Below are 16712 nucleotides of genomic sequence, written 5' to 3' on the forward strand. Positions count from 1 at the left end.
CCTAAATAAAGGCATATGTCGAAAAGTGCAACTACTAATAGATTCAGTAAAAGAAGGCCTGGAACGACTTGGATGAAGTGACTACGAAAATTAAGTGAAAAAAGTTGGAATTGGTTTGAGGTCGCCACAATGAAAAGATAAACTTTGAGTCATTCATAGGTGGACGTGCCCAGTGGTCAAAATGCTGTCCAAACAACGTAATTGCCTAATCAATGACAAACCCTGCCCCGATAGTGCTGGTAATTAATGTGTGAAAAATGGCAAATATGCGGTGTTAGCATCCACACATCAGCAGCTTTATAAGAGTTGCCACTGGTATGCCACTTTGCATGTTCACGGACATACAACTCACAAAATAAAGATGTAGGATCTAAATGACACCCAAGCAGGTTTAGTTGCCCGCTGGTATATTTACTCGCAACAACAGCCGCTAAGGTACTGTAAACAAAGCCAAGCTAAAATACGATGACATAACCTGAGCAACGGCACATGGTACATTTGCAGAACATAAATATCTTTACAGTGTATCTATATGAATAACTCTCTCCAGCAAAGCTTGCCCCCAGGTTTCAAGGCACAGCAATCTAACTCCATAACACCTTCAATCAAGCAAACCCACTTTCTCGATCACAAGTATTCGCATCTTGCACCTCAGTTTGCTCAACGGAGTCACTTTTGCCTGCGTCAATTATAATATATTATAGGTTGGCAGGATTCCACTAGAAGCAATAATTCTCGCCTTCTCAATCAAGTAAAAAAAATGAAGAAGAACAATAAGACAACAACACCCAGCAATAACTCACTTTCTTGACCACAAGTATTCGTATCTTGCACCTCAGTTTGCCCAAGGGAATCACTTCTACCTGGATCAATTAGAATAGATTATAAGTTGCTAAGGTTTCACTGAAGAAAAACAAGTGAGCAAGAACAATAAGGCAAAACAACACCAAGCAATAACCACATTTCAAGTTGGCTTCGGTCAATATCTTATTACAAATTTCACTTCCTTGTTTAGGAAATTAACTTGGTTCAAAGGCATTTTGACCTCTGTTGTTATATGCTAGGGAAGTTAAAGATCGACGGTCGGATTCGTACTAGACCAAATCCAACAGAAGTGGTCTCAGGCATTGCGGTCCCCCAAACGTGTGGCCTGGATTTGGTGTGTCAGACGTATTACTCAAACTGAAGCACCTAGAACCTCAGTTAAAAGAAGTTTCCCGCTCCACAGCGACTTCTCTGCTTCAGCACTGCAGTCGCTCCCTCCCTAGCCATCTCTTGCTGTCATTCCACATGCTCACAGAAATTGTCACCACTACCTGACATCTGCCGTACACGCCCTCTCCACCAATCGTGGCAAGCACTCCCCATCATCCGGTCTTCCAATCCCCTGGTCGGGGCGCTAGCACTGCCGCAGGCCGAAGTCCATATCACTGGCCCTCTCTGTGTGTGGGTTGCGGGGGTGCTAGCTACCAGATGCCATACCACTGCAGCCCGACCATGCACTGAACACAACATCTTCAACCGCACACACACACACAATTTGAAGAGGCAAGATAATATTTCAGAAAGTAGATGTGGAGTACAAAGTTCTTCGATGATCTAGAGTTTATATTTCTGTAAACCATATGCTGATCAAAATCTGAATCCGGTATATGTATTCCACTCCAAGAGGAAACCAAGGAATATGTTGCAGTCTTTGTGTTCAAGTCCAAAGTGATTTTCATTTTTTTATGTCCATTGCAGTGAAATGCTGACCAACTCCAAGTATTACAACGATTTACAAAATCCTCGCTGATTTAAACATTTCAAGTGATCCATCATTGCATTTGCTCTACAACAATACGAAGAAAAAAAGTGTTGATGATTGCATCCATAACTACTGGAGTTTATGTCGACTTTTTTTCTCAAATAGTTGGACGTGTTTAAAGCTTGGCGTGTTTGTATGGCTACATGCTCTTGCTATATTTCTACTAATAATGGGGTGTTTGTTACGTTACTTTCTCTACGTATACAGAAATTATAATGCAGCACCTTGGCAGATTCATGCTCGGACAATTATCTAGAAAGGAAATTAAGGAATTATAAGTCAAAAAACAGTTTTATCGTGTAGCTAACAATAGATATTTTTTCTCCATTGTCAGGACGTAACAATTTTGTTAGCAGAACTACATTTGTGCCTGCAAAGACTTGAAGACCGCAAAGTACCTATAGGTACATTTTCTTTATCTGCAGTTCAATATGGGACTTTGGTTTCTCATACTTTCTAATTCGGTGTCATAATAAAATACTACATGGAAAATATAATGTGTTTTGCATCAATGGTCTTACTTGACCGGTGCTCCAATTATAGTTTGTGTCTAACATAATTATTGGGGTTCCAGATACTTGTGCTGTCATCGAGTACCTTGAATTATTTGATGTAAATAATAATTGTGCTTAATTAACTCTCCTCTAGTTTTTGATATTTATGATTATGGGATGTGTTCTATGATGCAGGGATACGGCACATAGGTGCCGAATCGGTGCAGGACACTGCACCAGGACGGGGATACACATGGATACGCGTGGGATACACGTATCCCAAAGCATCACAATTTTCGAATTAAAATAAGGAAAAAATCAGAATACAGCTGGAACACGCAGGGTATACCCGAGGAATACGTATGGGGCTGTTATGACTTGATCAGGCCTTTCATTGCTGTCTGATCCCTACAATTCTGATTGCTAAAACAAGCCCTCGTGAATGACAACTCCTACGCATCGCCGCCGTCACCTTGCAGTTGCCACATCGCCAGCTGCTGGTCTCTCCGCATTGCCGGCAGCGATGCAGCATTTCGCCGATCCAGCACGCAAGTAAGCTCCATTGCTCCAGCCTCCTAGCTCTTATCTTGTACCTCAACCCATGCTGTTAGTGCTAGGGACTTGCGGGAGAGAGACTACTTGGGAATTTGCATTTAGATCTTTTCCATGTGAACACTCAGATGCATAGACAGAAAGAACATAAACGAACTAGTATGCAACTACAGGGGACTTACGGGAGACTACAGTCTACAGGGCAAGCTATTTGTATTTTCAGAGCTCCTGAAGATTTATAAGGAAATAAGCAAATGTTTCTTTTTTGTTTCTGTACTAGGCCCTTTATAGTGTAATTTTCTCACACCTTAATTTCATGTCAGTCACACTGTTTTGTCTACGCACATGCATGCAACTGAACTCAGTTCTACAGTACACGCATGCAACTGAACTCAGTTCTACAGTACATGCATGCAACTGAACTCAGTTATGCGCCAAGAGGTACATTCATTAATTAATATTTTGTACCCTGAAAGAGCATTTGAATTTATTTATTTTTTTCTCTATGTTAGGGAATGGCGTCTGGATCGAACACCCAATTTTCTGTTGCTGGGGCTGGTTCTGGGATTGGGACAGGGAGTAACACTGCAGATGATACAGAGGAGAACCAATATACCAATCCTAAATTTCCCCTATGGGTTAATGCCACAGGCGCTAATGCATCTGGTCGTGGAGCCAATGCAAGATTTAGATGCCACTTCTGTGATGGGGATTTCCTAGAAGATATTCAAGAGTGAGAGCACATCTTTCGAAGAGGACAGGTTTCTCGTGTGAAGATATGTACCAAGATTGCTTATCCTGTTCTTGAGCAACTACGCAAGGAAGATCGTAAAGCTAGTGCAGCTGTAGCAAATAGTGCACCAACAAATCAATTAATCTCGCTGTCTCCTTATGAAAATCCGGGTTTGCCACGATCAGGGAAAAAACAGAAAGGCAAAGCAGGCCAACATTCCGGACAGTTTTACTGCTGAAGAGAGACACATTGCCGATTCTCATATTGCAAGGATGTTCTATACAGGAGGTTTGCATCTTAATCTTATAACTGTGTTGTACTGTACTAGTGTTGTTCACTTTGCAAGCATGCTGATTGTGTTATGCATTTATATTTTGCAGCTATTCCCTTCAATTTGGCAAGAAACCCCGAATATCATGCCTCTTACAGTTATGTTGCTAACAAAAAAATTGGAAGGGCATGTGCCTCCATCATAAAGGGCAGCCCGGTGCACATAGCTCCGGCTTGCGCAGGGTCCAGTGAACGGTCCGAACACTTTGGGTCTATAGGACGCACCTTTCCCTACATTTCTGCAACCATATATGATGCAAAAATGCGTTGAGGGCCACACTTCTGCAGAAGAGAAGGAACATGTTGAGAGGATGCTTGAGCCTATCAAGATGACATGGCCCTTCAAAGTAGTGAGTATTGCAAGTGATTGATGGTCTGATCCTCAACGACGCCCTATTTTCAACTTCATAGCTATGACAGAGGGTGGTCCAATGTTCCTCAAAGCAATCGATACTGAAGGAGAAGTAAAAGCTTATTAGCGAATTATGTTACCTTACTTTTGCTTGTTTGTGTTGTACAATGCTCATTGTTAGTTGCTGATAATTTCTAGTTCTTAATTTGATAGTGAAAAGCAAGGAATACATATTTGATAGGTTGATTGAAAGAAGTAATTGAAGAGGTTGCATCAAGAAATGTGGTCCAAGTTATCACCGACAATGCATCAAATTGCAAATATGCTGGCTTCAAGATTAAAGGGCATTGCAAAATATTTTCTGGACTCCATGTGTTGTGCACACCATCAACATTGCAATGAAGGACATATGTGATCCAAAGAACTGAATTTAAATGGATAAAACAAGCTGGAGATGATGCCTTTATATTAAAAATTATATCAAAGAACTGAATTTAAATGGATAAAACACGCTGGAGATGATGCCTTTATATTAAAAATTATATCATGAATCACAGCATGAGGTTGTCCATGTTCAATGTGTTCAGCAAGCTCAAATTTCTTGGAAGCAGCATCAATGAAGAAAATGATTCTCGATGAGGGGTGGTGGGATAATATCAAGTTAATTCTTGCCTTACTGAACCCATTTACTCAATGATAAGGGCTAAATCATGTCTCCATCTTATCTATGAGATGTAGGACATCATGATAGAGAAGGTGAAAGTAGTTATCTCTAAGGGGGGGGGGGGGGGAGGGGAGCTCTGAAAAGAAACACCCTTTCATGATGCTATTTCATAACATCTTGATAGCTTGATGGACCAAGAGTTACACCCCTCTCACACTCTATGAACCCACAGCACTATACTTCAAGCTGAATTGAGGAAGCTCCTGGTCATGTCAGCCCCCATAATGATGCTGAAGTTACTGAAAACAGGAACAAATTTCTTCAGCAGTTTTTTACAAACCCAGATGACACAAGGAAAGTGAAGAAACAGTTTTCTGATTTCTCTCTTTGTATGAATGCCTTTGAAGATCCAGAAGCAACAGATGATAGAGGTCATTTTGATCCAAAGCAATGGTGGGGTACTTATTGAGTGCACACCCCAGAGTTAAAAGATTTAGCCTTGAAGCTACTTGGGCAGCCAGCATCGTCGCCTTTCTGTGAGAGAATTGGAGCACATATTCTTTCGCCCATAGTCCTAATCACCTGTTTGGCAAACGAACGGAAGGGGAATGGGAGTTTAACTCTAATTCCCTTTCCCCGTCTCAATTACCAGCCCTCCCCCAGGTAATAGATAAGTGGGACTTTTACACGTGAATTCCCCTTCCACTTCCCTGTTGAATTCCCATTCCACCTAAACAAACAAAGGAATAAAACTATCTAAGCCTCAAACTCCCATTCCCTCTCTCCAATTCCACCGAACCAAACACGCTATAAGAGAAATAGGTTGATTCCTGAACGAGCTGAGGATTTGGTTTTTGTGCACAACAACTTGCGTCTACTTTCAAGGAAGTCCAAAGACTATGAAACTGGGCCAAGCAGCATGCGATAGGACTCCGGATCCGGTGTTCTCGATGGCCTGGCCCGTTTTCTGCTCTGGAGAGCTAGGGCAACCTTTTCTGCCGTCAGTATGGTCTTTCCAATGGGATGGCAAGACAGGAACAGGCCCTCGACTACGTTCAGGTAGACTGCCCTCCTCTCCAGGAAACATTGGCCAGAGCTGCCAACACTTTCACCCAGACTGACTAATGTGCTTCGTCCTCCAGGCTCTATCCGCAATTGCTTCAATGTCTATCGCTGAATTCCGCTACCTCGTCGTTTCCTCCTGGCATGGTGCCAGCATGTCATGTGGGGCCAGCCCTATAGGCGTAAGGGACCTGCACGGGCCAGCCCTGCACCTGCCTAAAGATATGTCCTAGTTTAATTATAGTCTTTTTAGATTAGGAGTCTGGGTATTAGTTGGAAAGGTTTAGTCCCGAAGAAGGTTACCCTGCCAACACCCAATTGTAATAGGAGTCTTAGTCTGGTCTTGTAATTAGGCTATATATAGCCAGCCCTTGGATCAATAAACGCAAGCAGAGAATATCCTACAACCTCTCCTCCCTTGCTCCTGCGCCCCTCCTCAACCCCTTCTCCAACCATAGGCAAGCGAGGGACTCGCCCTCGTCCTCCTACCAACCACGACTACAACCTGCGCGGCTATCAGCCGGGCCGTGACAACTTGGTATCAGCTTCCTCGTCGATCCCAGTGGCCATGTCTCCGCCACCGCCGCCGGCGCCTCTACCGCAAACCCTAGCAGACCTCGCAACCAAACAGCACGAGGATCATGAGGCCGTGGTCGCCACTTTGAACAGCCTCTCGGAGGAGAACCACACTGCTCGGACAGAGCGTGCTGAGGACCGCGCCACCCTCCAGTCCATCGCCGCGACACTCAAAACCCTCAAGGACCAGCTGGCGGACACGTCACAGCAGCAGAGCGCGCAAAACCTGGCCCTCCTTCGGCTGGAAGGCAAGGGCACACCTCAATTGGGTGGTACTGGGCTCCTGCGGCCCCCAGATGCGCCATCCCACACCGGGGCCCCGGCCGATCCAGGGGATAGGGCTCCGCGCCTCTACAAGATTGATTTTCCCCTCTTTGACGGGGCCAGCGATCCACGGCCATGGCTGACACGTTGCAATCTCTTCTTCCTCGGGCAGCGAACGCCGGTGTCGAATAAGACTTGGCTCGCCTCATACCACCTCACCGATGTCGCCGCATTATGGTATGGCCACCTCAAGACTAAGCTGGGCCCGCGGCCGTCCTGGACCGAGTTTCAAAAACTGATCGCCAACCACTTCAGACCGCCGACCCGCGCCAACCCCTTTGGCGAGCTGATCTCCACCCGCCGCTCCGACACCGTGGCAGAATATTCCAAGCGCTTTCTAGAGAATCTCTCTCGAGTGCGCCCCATTGCTGACGACGATGAGCGGGATATCTTCACCAACAACTTGGGCGAGCCTATGAAAACTCAGGTCGAGATGCTGAAACCGGCGACTTTGGACGCAGCTATGGACTTAGCAATCTCCTTTGAGCACCTCAATACTGTCACCAGCACCGCGACCACTCCGGGCCGGCCCAGCCGTCCACTCCGCCCCATGGCTGCACCTACTCCGGCCTTGCCGGACTCCTCCAACCCCACGCCCGCGCTCGTCTTTAAAAGACTCACGCCCGCCGAGATGGATGAACGGCGCGCTAAGGGTCTCTGCTTCAATTGTGACGAGAAGTTCACGCGGGGCCATCGCTGCAAACGACTGTTCTACATTCAATCCGCCGACGCCGAAGAGGAGCAGTTTGAGGATTTCCAGGAAGCACAAATCTCACTCTTGGCTGTTACCGGAATTCCCACCAGCGACACAATGCAGGTCACTCTTCGCATCGGGGACCGTGACTTGGTCGCCTTGCTTGATTCAGGCAGCACTCATAACTTCATCCACGAAGAGCTGGCCACCATCGTCGGGCTGCCTTTCTCCTCCAATCGTCGTTTGGGAATCACGGTCGCTAATGGCGATAAGGTGACCTGTCGGGGACTCCTTCAGCAGGCTGCGATCACCATTGACAAGGAGCGTTTCGTTGTTGATCTGCATGCCATTCCATTGGGCGGGTTCGACATCGTCCTCGGTACACAATTCCTCAAAACTCTTGGGCCAATTCTCTGGGATTTCACTACGCAGTGGATGTCGTTTTGGCACTCGGATCACCGTGTGGAGTGGTCGGGGCTCGGCTCCCTCGGACGTCCTGCCCACCTACACGCGTGCGAAGGCAAGGAACTTCTGGACAGCCTGCTGGCCACTTTCACCGATGTTTTCGCCGACCCACAGGGCCTGCCGCCGCAGCGCGCACATGACCATCATATTCATCTTATTCCCGGGACACCGCCGGTTGCTGTCCGTGCCTACCGCTACCCAACGATTCAAAAAGATGAACTGGAGCGCCAATGTTCAGAGATGCTGGCTCGCGGTCTGATCCGTCCTAGTTCTTCTGCATTTTCATCCCCCGTTCTACTCGTCAGAAAGGCCGACGGGACTTGGCGTTTCTGTATCGACTACCGTGGTCTCAACCTTGTCACCATCAAGGACAAGTTTCCAATTCCTGTTGTCGATGAACTTCTGGATGAACTCAAGGGCGCCCGCTTTTTCACCAAACTGGATCTTCGGATGGCCCCTGAGGATATCCACAAGACGGCCTTCCGCACACATGAGGGCCTCTTTGAGTTTGTAGTGATGGCCTTTGGTTTGACAAATGCCCCAGCGACGTTCCAAGCACTCATGAACGACGTCCTCCGTCACTACCTTCGTCGGTTTGTGCTTGTGTTCTTCGATGATATATTGATCTACAACTCGTCCTGGTCAGATCACCTATGTCATGTCAAGCTCGTTTTGGAGGCTATGCGCACACATCAACTGTTTCTCAAGCGCTCCAAGTGCTCCTTTGGGGAGGAAACCATGGCTTATCTGGGACACGTCATCTCCGCTGCAGGAGTTGCCATGGACAGCGACAAGGTTCTTGCCATGGTAGACTGGCCGGTTCCGCGCACCGTCCGCGCTGTGCGTGGTTTCTTAGGACTGGCAGGATATTACCGCAAGTTCATCTGGGATTTTGGCACCATTGCAGCTCCCCTCACGGCACTCCTCAAGAAAGACGGATTTCTTTGGACGCCTGCAGCGACTATTGCCTTTGAAGCCCTCAAGAAAGCTCTTACCACAGCCCCTGTGCTTCAGTTGCCGGATTTTGCTGTTTCATTCATTGTGGAGTGTGATGCATCTGGATCTGGTTTCGGGGCAGCCCTGCATCAAGGTGGCAGCCCCATTGCCTATTTCAGCAAAACCATCGCTCCGCGTCATGCTTCTCTCGCCGCTTATGAGCGGGAGCTCATTGGTCTGGTGCACGCCATGCGCCACTGGCTGCCCTATCTTTGGGGACGTGCGTTCGCCGTCAAAACTGACCACTACAGCATAAAGTTTTTGCTGGACCAATGCCTCGCTACCATTCCATGGCATCATTGGGTAGGTAAACTGTTGGGGTTCAACTTCACGGTGGAATATAAACCGGGTCGCCAAAACATCGTCGCCGATGCTCTTTCTCGCCGTGATGCTCCTGCCGGCCAGGCACTCGCCATATCCGGGCCTTCTTTTGATCTGTTTGAAGCTCTCCGTCAGGCTGCACACACGGACCCGGCGCTCGTCACTTTCCGGGAACAACTAGAATCTGGTGAGTTAGGACAGCCTTGGGCTCTCGTTGATGGTGTTGTTACCTTCCAACAGCGGGCTTATGTGCCACCCGCGTCGCCGCTGCTCGGGGAGGTCCTAGCTGCAGCCCATGATGCAGGCCATGAAGGTATCCAGAAGTCACTTCATCGTCTTCGCCGGGATTTCCATCTGCCGCAAGCAAGGGCCGCACTTCAGTAGTATATTCGTGCTTATCAGGTTTGTCAACGCAACAAGACGGAGCAGCTTCATCCAGCCGGCTTATTGCAGCCCTTGACAGTGCCCTCTCGTGTGTGGGAAGACATCTCCATGGATTTCATTGAGGCACTTCCGAAGGTGGGCGGCAAAAGTGTGATACTGATTGTTGTGGACCGTTTCTCCAAGTATGCGCATTTCATCCCCTTGGCGCATCCGTACACTGCGGAGTCTGTTGCTAAAGCCTTCTTCTCCAACATTGTCCGACTTCATGGGTTTCCCACATCCATCGTTTCGGACAGGGATGTGGTTTTCACTTCGGGCTTTTGGAAGGCTCTGTTTGCCGCCGCAGGGACACGCTTGCACATGAGTTCGGCATTCCATCCGCAGTCTGATGGGCAATCTGAGGCCGTCAATCGCGTCATCACCATGTACCTTCGTTGCATAACTGGAGATCGCCCACGGCAATGGCTCTAATGGTTGCCTTGGGCGGAGTACTGCTACAACACTTCATACCACTCAGCGTTGAAGGACACGCCTTTCAGGGTGGTTTATGGCCGGGATCCTCCCTCATTCCGGGACTATACGCCGGGCGAGATTCGCAATCAGGCGGTGGAACAGCAGATCGTCGACCGCGATTAGTTCTTACATGACATCCGTGAGCGTCTCCTTCAGGCAGCACAACAGTACAAGCATTCCTGTGAAGATAAGCATCGGGCCCTTTCTTTTGATGTTGGAGAGTGGGTTTGGCTCCGTCTTCAGCACCAGCCGGCGGCATTCCTTAGAGTAGGCGCCAAAGGGAAATTGGCTCCCAAATATTATGGGCCTTTCAAAGTCCTCGCTAAAATCGATACAGTTGCTTACCGTTTGGAGCTGCCCCCACGCGCCCGCATTCACAATGTTTTCCATGTCGGGGTCCTGAAGAAGTACCATGGCCCACCGCCGGAAGTTCCGCCGATGCTTCCACCTATGTTTCAGGGTCGAGTACATCCAACCCCTATCCAAGCATTGCGTGCTCGTATTGCCCGCGGTATCCAGCAGGTGCTCATTCACTGGGAGGGCCAGCCGGCGTCTACTGCTTCATGGGAGAATGTTACAACCTTCCGCGAACGTTATCCAAGCTTCCAGCTCGAGGACGAGCTGTTTCAGAATGGAGGGGGAGATGTCATGTGGGGCCAGCCCTATAGGCGCAAGGGACCTGCACGGGCCGGCCCTGCACCTGCCTAAAGATACGTCCTAGTTTAATTATAGTCTTTTTAGATTAGGAGTTTGGGTATTAGTTGGAAAGGTTTAGTCCCGAAGAAGGTTACCCTGCCAACACCCAATTGTAATAGGAGTCTTAGTCTGGTCTTGTAATTAGGCTATATATAGCCAGCCCTTGGATCAATAAACGCAAGCAGAGAATATCCTACAACCTCTCCTCCCTTGCTCCTGCGTCACGGCGCCCCTCCTCACCCCCTTCTCCAACCATAGGCAAGCGAGGTGCTCGCCCTCGTCCTCCTACCAATCACGACTACAACCTGCGCGGCAATCAGCCGGGCCGTGACACAGCATGTCCACCATGTAGCTGGACTGGACCAAAGTCTCCTGCCACGGACGAAGAGGCGCTAGGGCTGGAAGGCGGCTATCCGCCTACACGCCCATCTCCCTATTGGGGTCTTCGTACTCCTCGATCTCTTCGAGGACGTTGGTGAGGTCTTCCACATTGGCCTACAAGTGGCTGGTGGGTGGGTCAAAAAATTCAACACGCGGAGCCTGTATGGGCCATCACTGTCGGAGCTGATTTAGGCAGATCCCTTGGTAGGGTATCCTAAAGAGGTGCGCAATCGAAGGGGGGACAGGAAACCGGATTTACCCAGGTTCAGGCTCTCCTTACAAGGTAAAAAGTACAGGTATTACCAAGAGATTGTATCTTGTCTATCGTCTAGGTCAGTCCAGGCTTATATAAGTAAGATACCAGTGCCCCAAGAGTTACACAAACCTAGTCGGCTACGTCGGTGTGCTGTGTGGATTTTGCCTCATGGCCTCACACAAAGAATGGCATCTACACTGTCAGATCAACCTATAACCTGAGCTAGAACGATGAACTTCTGGAGAGAGCAGAGCGCAGATGCCAAAAGTTCCACATCCGAACAGAAACCATTGGAGAAAATGTGGAAGAAATTGTGGGCAATTCAGTGTCCTAATAAAATGGAAGTAGTATTATGGAAGTTGGCTCATGATTGTCTCCCTACAGGCTATCAACTGCTAACTTTGCAATAGGGAGGAAACTGTTGAACACTTTTTTTTGCATTTTCACCATGTTAAAGAAATCTAGAAAGAACTTAACAAAGATTATGGAATTTGCCTTAAGCTGAAAAGCATTACCCATATTATGCAATGGATATTATCATGGATTATAAATGCTACTGATTTTCATGCCATGGTTTTTGCCATGGCAATTTGGCATATCTGGGAGCATAGAAATGCCTACCGTAATGGTGAAGCCTTAATTCATCCACTTCATGTTGCGGGAAAAATCAAAGCCTACATTGAGTTCATCAATTTGCGCTTTTTTCAGTTCGGCAACCTTCATCAGGCGTGAGTCCCTAAAGTAAAACCAAAATTGGTCTCTGCCGCCGGAAGGGTCAATGCTTGTCAACGTCGATGCAACAAACTTTTCTCAGTCTACAAGAGCGGGATTTGGCATGGTGATTCGTGATCATCAGGTGATGGTGCATGCGGCAAGCAGCGGCTACTTTGCTCGAATTCAAAATCCTTAAGTTGCAGAAGTCATGGCCCTAGACAGAGGTATGCAGAGAATCATGGTGGCTTCTGATTGTTTGTCGCTGATCAACAAGATTAAAGAATCAAAATTGGACAGGTCCCCCTACAGTAGCAATAGTCCATGATATCAAAAACTGGGCAACAAAGTTTATATCTTGTAATTTTATCAATGTTAATCATTCATGTAATGTGGCTACACTCTTGGTAAGTCGACAGAATATGATTTTAGATCATGTTGGTTTAATGAGACTCCTGATGTAATCAGAACCATTATCTGTAATGAACAAGCTTATGTATGTATGAATAATAAAAGGCTGCTGCCAATTATCTCAAAAAAAACTTGGAGAGCTAAGATGATATTTCAGAAAGTAGATGAGGAGTACAAAGTTCCCCGATGATCTATAGAGTTTATTTTTCTATGAACCATATGCTGATCTGAATCCAGTATATGTATTTTACTCCAAGAGGAAAACAAGGAATATATCACAGGCTGTTGTGACTGCCAAGTCTTTGTGTTTTAAGTCCAAAACGACTTTGAATTTGTTTCTGTCCATTCCAGTGGAATGCTGTCCAACTCCAAGTATTATAACGATTTACAAAACCCTCCAGTGTTTAAACATTTCAAGTGAACCATCATTGCATTTATTCCACTATAACAAGAAAAAAGGTGTTGATAATAGCATCCATAACTAGTGTGGAGTTTATGTCAATTTTTATTAAAAAAAAAATCTCATCTCAAATAGTTAGGTGTCTCAAACTTGCGTATTTGTATGGCTACATGCACTTGCTATATTTCTCCTAATGGGGTGTTTGTTATGTTGCTTTCTCTACATATATAGAAATTATAATGCAGCATCATGGCAGATTCCTGCTCAGACAATTATCTAGAAAGGAAATGAAGGAATTACAAAAATCAGTTTTTTAAATCCTGTAGCTAACAATAGATATTTTTTCTCAATTGTCAGGACGTAACAGTTTTGTTGCACTACATTTGTGCCTGCAAAGACTTGAAGACCGCAAAGTACCTAAAGGTACATTTTCTTTATCTGCAGTTCAATATCGGACTTTGGTTTCTCATACTCTCTAATTCAGTGTACATGTAAATAATAAATGTGCCTAATTAGCTCTCCTCTAATTTTTTATATTTATGATGATAGGCTGTGCAAGCTGTAGAGATTGCCGTAACCATGCTAAGGTTGTGGCTGGATTCACTGCAGCACATGTAACAGTTCTCAACTCAGCAGATTTAATTTCTGTTTCCCAACTAACGCAAGAAGCCCTAACAGTCGATGCACTACTCTACCATTGCATCGCATCATCATTATCAATCTCGTCCTCCTAAATCAAGTGTGATAAGTTGCTAGGTTGTAATCTCAGTTTCATCACACAGACAATCCTAGAGCAATGGACATTGTGACGAGAACACAGATCTGTGTTTTGACACCCACATGGTGCTAGATTAGCTAAGCATGGGCTGAACAGTGCTTACTGGATGTGGATCTGCTGCCACAATATTGGTGAAGTCAAGCTTCCCTGCTTACTAAAAGGATCCAAATATAACACACACACACACACACACACCCCACCCCCTCTTTGACTTTCCAACATGTTTTCAACTAATAGTACATAAATAACAGGGCATAAATGACACCCAGAGCAGTTGTTGCCACAAGGGCGAAAGAGCAGAGGTACCTGGAGTCCTGATATGTTTGGAGATTCCACTGGCAAGGAAGTAGCGCATAAAACCAAGGTGCCTCTTGGGTAGCTTCGCCACTCCTCGCAGAGTCCGCATACTGAGATCAACAGAGAATACTGTCGGCATAGCCCTCATGCCGGTGCCCTTGGCCAACAAGTAAACAATATCATCACCATCCGTGATGCTCAAGGTAGGGTAAGCCATGCGTAGAGATTCCAGGGACAAGACTTCCTCTGCAGCATTCCCCTCCTTGTTGGCGCTTCCGCTCATGAGCTTATGCAACAGCTTATAATGCCTTTTGACATCAGCAGGAATATCAATCTCAGTCGACAGGGCGGAGCATTGAAATTGCCAGCCATTCAATGAAGTGACCGGGATAGGCATGCTCCATGTGGTGGCCCTCCAGGCACCACCGTGCAGGTTCATCTTGACATACTTGATAGTGCTTTTGCTCTGGTCGACAATGATGTCACGGAAATAGTAGGGGCAGCAGTCAAGGAATAACCTCCAATCACTCTTAGAGACAGAAGGCAGAGGCACGTCACGGAGCGTGGGGCTAATTTCCAGCACGTCGCAGAGAAGGATGCCTCGCCAGAGATCGACCCAGCCAACGGTACCTTTAGCACCACCAAGCGTGATCACCTTTGTTGTCCGATGATACGTAAGCATCTGCGATGCGAGAGAGATCGAGGACGAGTTGTCCCTCGGCAGCTCCTTCACATTCAGCTCTACATCCAGCAGCTTGGAGGTCCAACTCCCTGGCTTGCCATCAGGTCTAGACCGGTACACGTGAAGCTTAAAGGTACACATACCCAAGGTTTGAAGGGAGGCCACAGCGTACTTGCCGTCGCCGCAGCTCAGTATGGCGATCTCCTTATCTCCAAAGTAATATGGAGCAGACTTCGGGAGCAGGTCCAGCTTTGGGATTTGGGAGTGCGCCCTGTAGACGAAGTAGTCGCTAAACATCGGATTAGAGTCGCCAAAGGGTTGGACGGGGACGCGGAGGAGAACGAGGTCAGCATCCGCGCTGATGACCTTGGGCGCCAGGGACAAACCCTCGGGTTCCGGGCATGCCGCGCTGCTGAAGGAGAAGTGCGAGAGGACTGGCGGGCGGGCGGCGCAGAAAGTCACCGCGATGGGCAGGCCGGTACTCGTCTTGGACGTGGCGGTGGTGGCGTTGCGGCTGGGGCCGATTTGGCCAAAGAGGTCGAGTATGACGGAGCTTGGGATATAGTGGCGGCCCTTGCCCTCGCGGCTCGCAAGGACGGCAGCTGTCGCCATGGATTCCGATTGGTCAATCGACGACCAAATAGGAGAAGACTGGAGCTTCAATTGGATTTGGGATCTGGGGGCGGAAGGAGCGTGAGCCGGCGGCGGAATTCGGGGAGTAGGGTTAGGAATTTTAGGGAGGGCGATGACCCGTCTGGCCGTCCGTTCTCTTCTTCCTGAAGGCCTGGCCTTTTTTTCTTTCTTTTTTTCGGAGTGCAACCTGAAAGCCTGGCTTTGAAGATCCTCGCTGTGAGCGAGACAGAGGGAAGCCTCGCGTCGGAGAGCTCCAGATGGGCCGGCCCAGCCGCGCGGGAGGGTACAGCCTCCTTTTTCTACGTTTTCTGTTTACTTTTTTGCTTTATTTTTTTTACCTTTTTATACTTTAAAATATTATAAATATATATCAATAAAATTTTATTTTTTTATCAAGCATTTGATTTTTTTAAATGTGTATAGATAAATTTCTTATCACACGAGAATTTTATAAAAAAAATGATTATGTATTCAAAAAATGTTAACCAAGCATTTGAAAAATGTCAATGTGTTTAGAAAAAATGATGGAAATTTTTTATCATGAAAATGTTACTCAAGCATTTGAAAAAATGTTGAACACGTCGTCGGGCCCGTGGGACTGGGGGTACCCAAGCCCGTTTGCCTGCGGCCCCTCGCGCGGCGCACTGCCTGGGCCCCACGTGCGGACCATCTTCAGGCCTCGCAGATAAGCCCTCAAGTGGACCCCCTCCTCGCGAGGCGCACATCGTCACGCATCGCTAGTAGCCTCACGAGGCAGCTTCCCGAGGCCATCTCCCGAGGCCTCCTAGGAGTCGTATGGATCAAGGTACCAACCAAGGAGTCACACTACCCCGCGCCTTCACGTGGGTCACCCGCGTGGGGACGAATGGAGCCAGAGGAGCGCCAACAGGTCCGGACGAGGAGGTTTGCCTCTTTGGTGCTAAGGGAGCAAGGACAGCTCACCGGTTACCAAGGCGATCCCTAAAGGTTGCCTCTTCGGTGCAAAAAGACCAGGACGACGGGCTCGCTAGGATGAAGGTCATCACCGAGCCCACCGGCGCGTCATGGCAGAGAGCTTTGGCAGGCGAAGACCAACTTTAGTCAAGATAAGTTGTACTCTTGTCCCCGTTCGTATTTGGCCGTTGTGGCAACCCTTCCTGCCTGGTGTTTTCGGGGGAAGAGGACCAAGGCTAGCATAAGTAGAGATAGAGTGCCACCATA

At 47.6% G+C, this 16712-nt stretch overlaps 1 protein-coding gene across 1 annotated transcript; it reads right to left on the reverse strand.

The window, feature by feature from the left end:
* Positions 1-213: 213 nt before the first annotated feature.
* LOC123046181 (uncharacterized) lies at positions 214-15662 on the reverse strand. The gene is made up of 3 exons (XM_044469484.1): positions 14207-15662; positions 804-863; positions 214-679 (listed from the first exon to the last, which is right to left on the reverse strand). The coding sequence occupies exons 1-3, from the start codon at positions 15489-15491 to the stop codon at positions 606-608; spliced, it is 1419 nt and encodes a 472-aa protein (XP_044325419.1). The 5' UTR covers positions 15492-15662; the 3' UTR covers positions 214-605.
* Positions 15663-16712: the final 1050 nt, after the last annotated feature.

The sequence above is a fragment of the Triticum aestivum genome, chromosome 2B (genome assembly GCF_018294505.1).
Source record: "Triticum aestivum cultivar Chinese Spring chromosome 2B, IWGSC CS RefSeq v2.1, whole genome shotgun sequence".
Lineage (NCBI taxonomy): Eukaryota > Viridiplantae > Streptophyta > Magnoliopsida > Poales > Poaceae > Triticum > Triticum aestivum.

Bases quoted from the DNA above. Each gene is read 5' to 3' on its own strand.
- LOC123046181 (XM_044469484.1), bottom strand. From the start codon at position 15,491: ATGGCGACAGCTGCCGTCCTTGCGAGCCGCGAGGGCAAGGGCCGCCAC. The intron at 864-14,206 runs GTACCTCTGCTC...TAATTGATCCAG, and splicing joins CAAACATATCAGGACTCCAG to GTAGAAGTGATTCCCTTGGG. The intron at 680-803 runs GTGAGTTATTGC...TAATTGACGCAG, and splicing joins GAATACTTGTGGTCAAGAAA to GCAAAAGTGACTCCGTTGAG.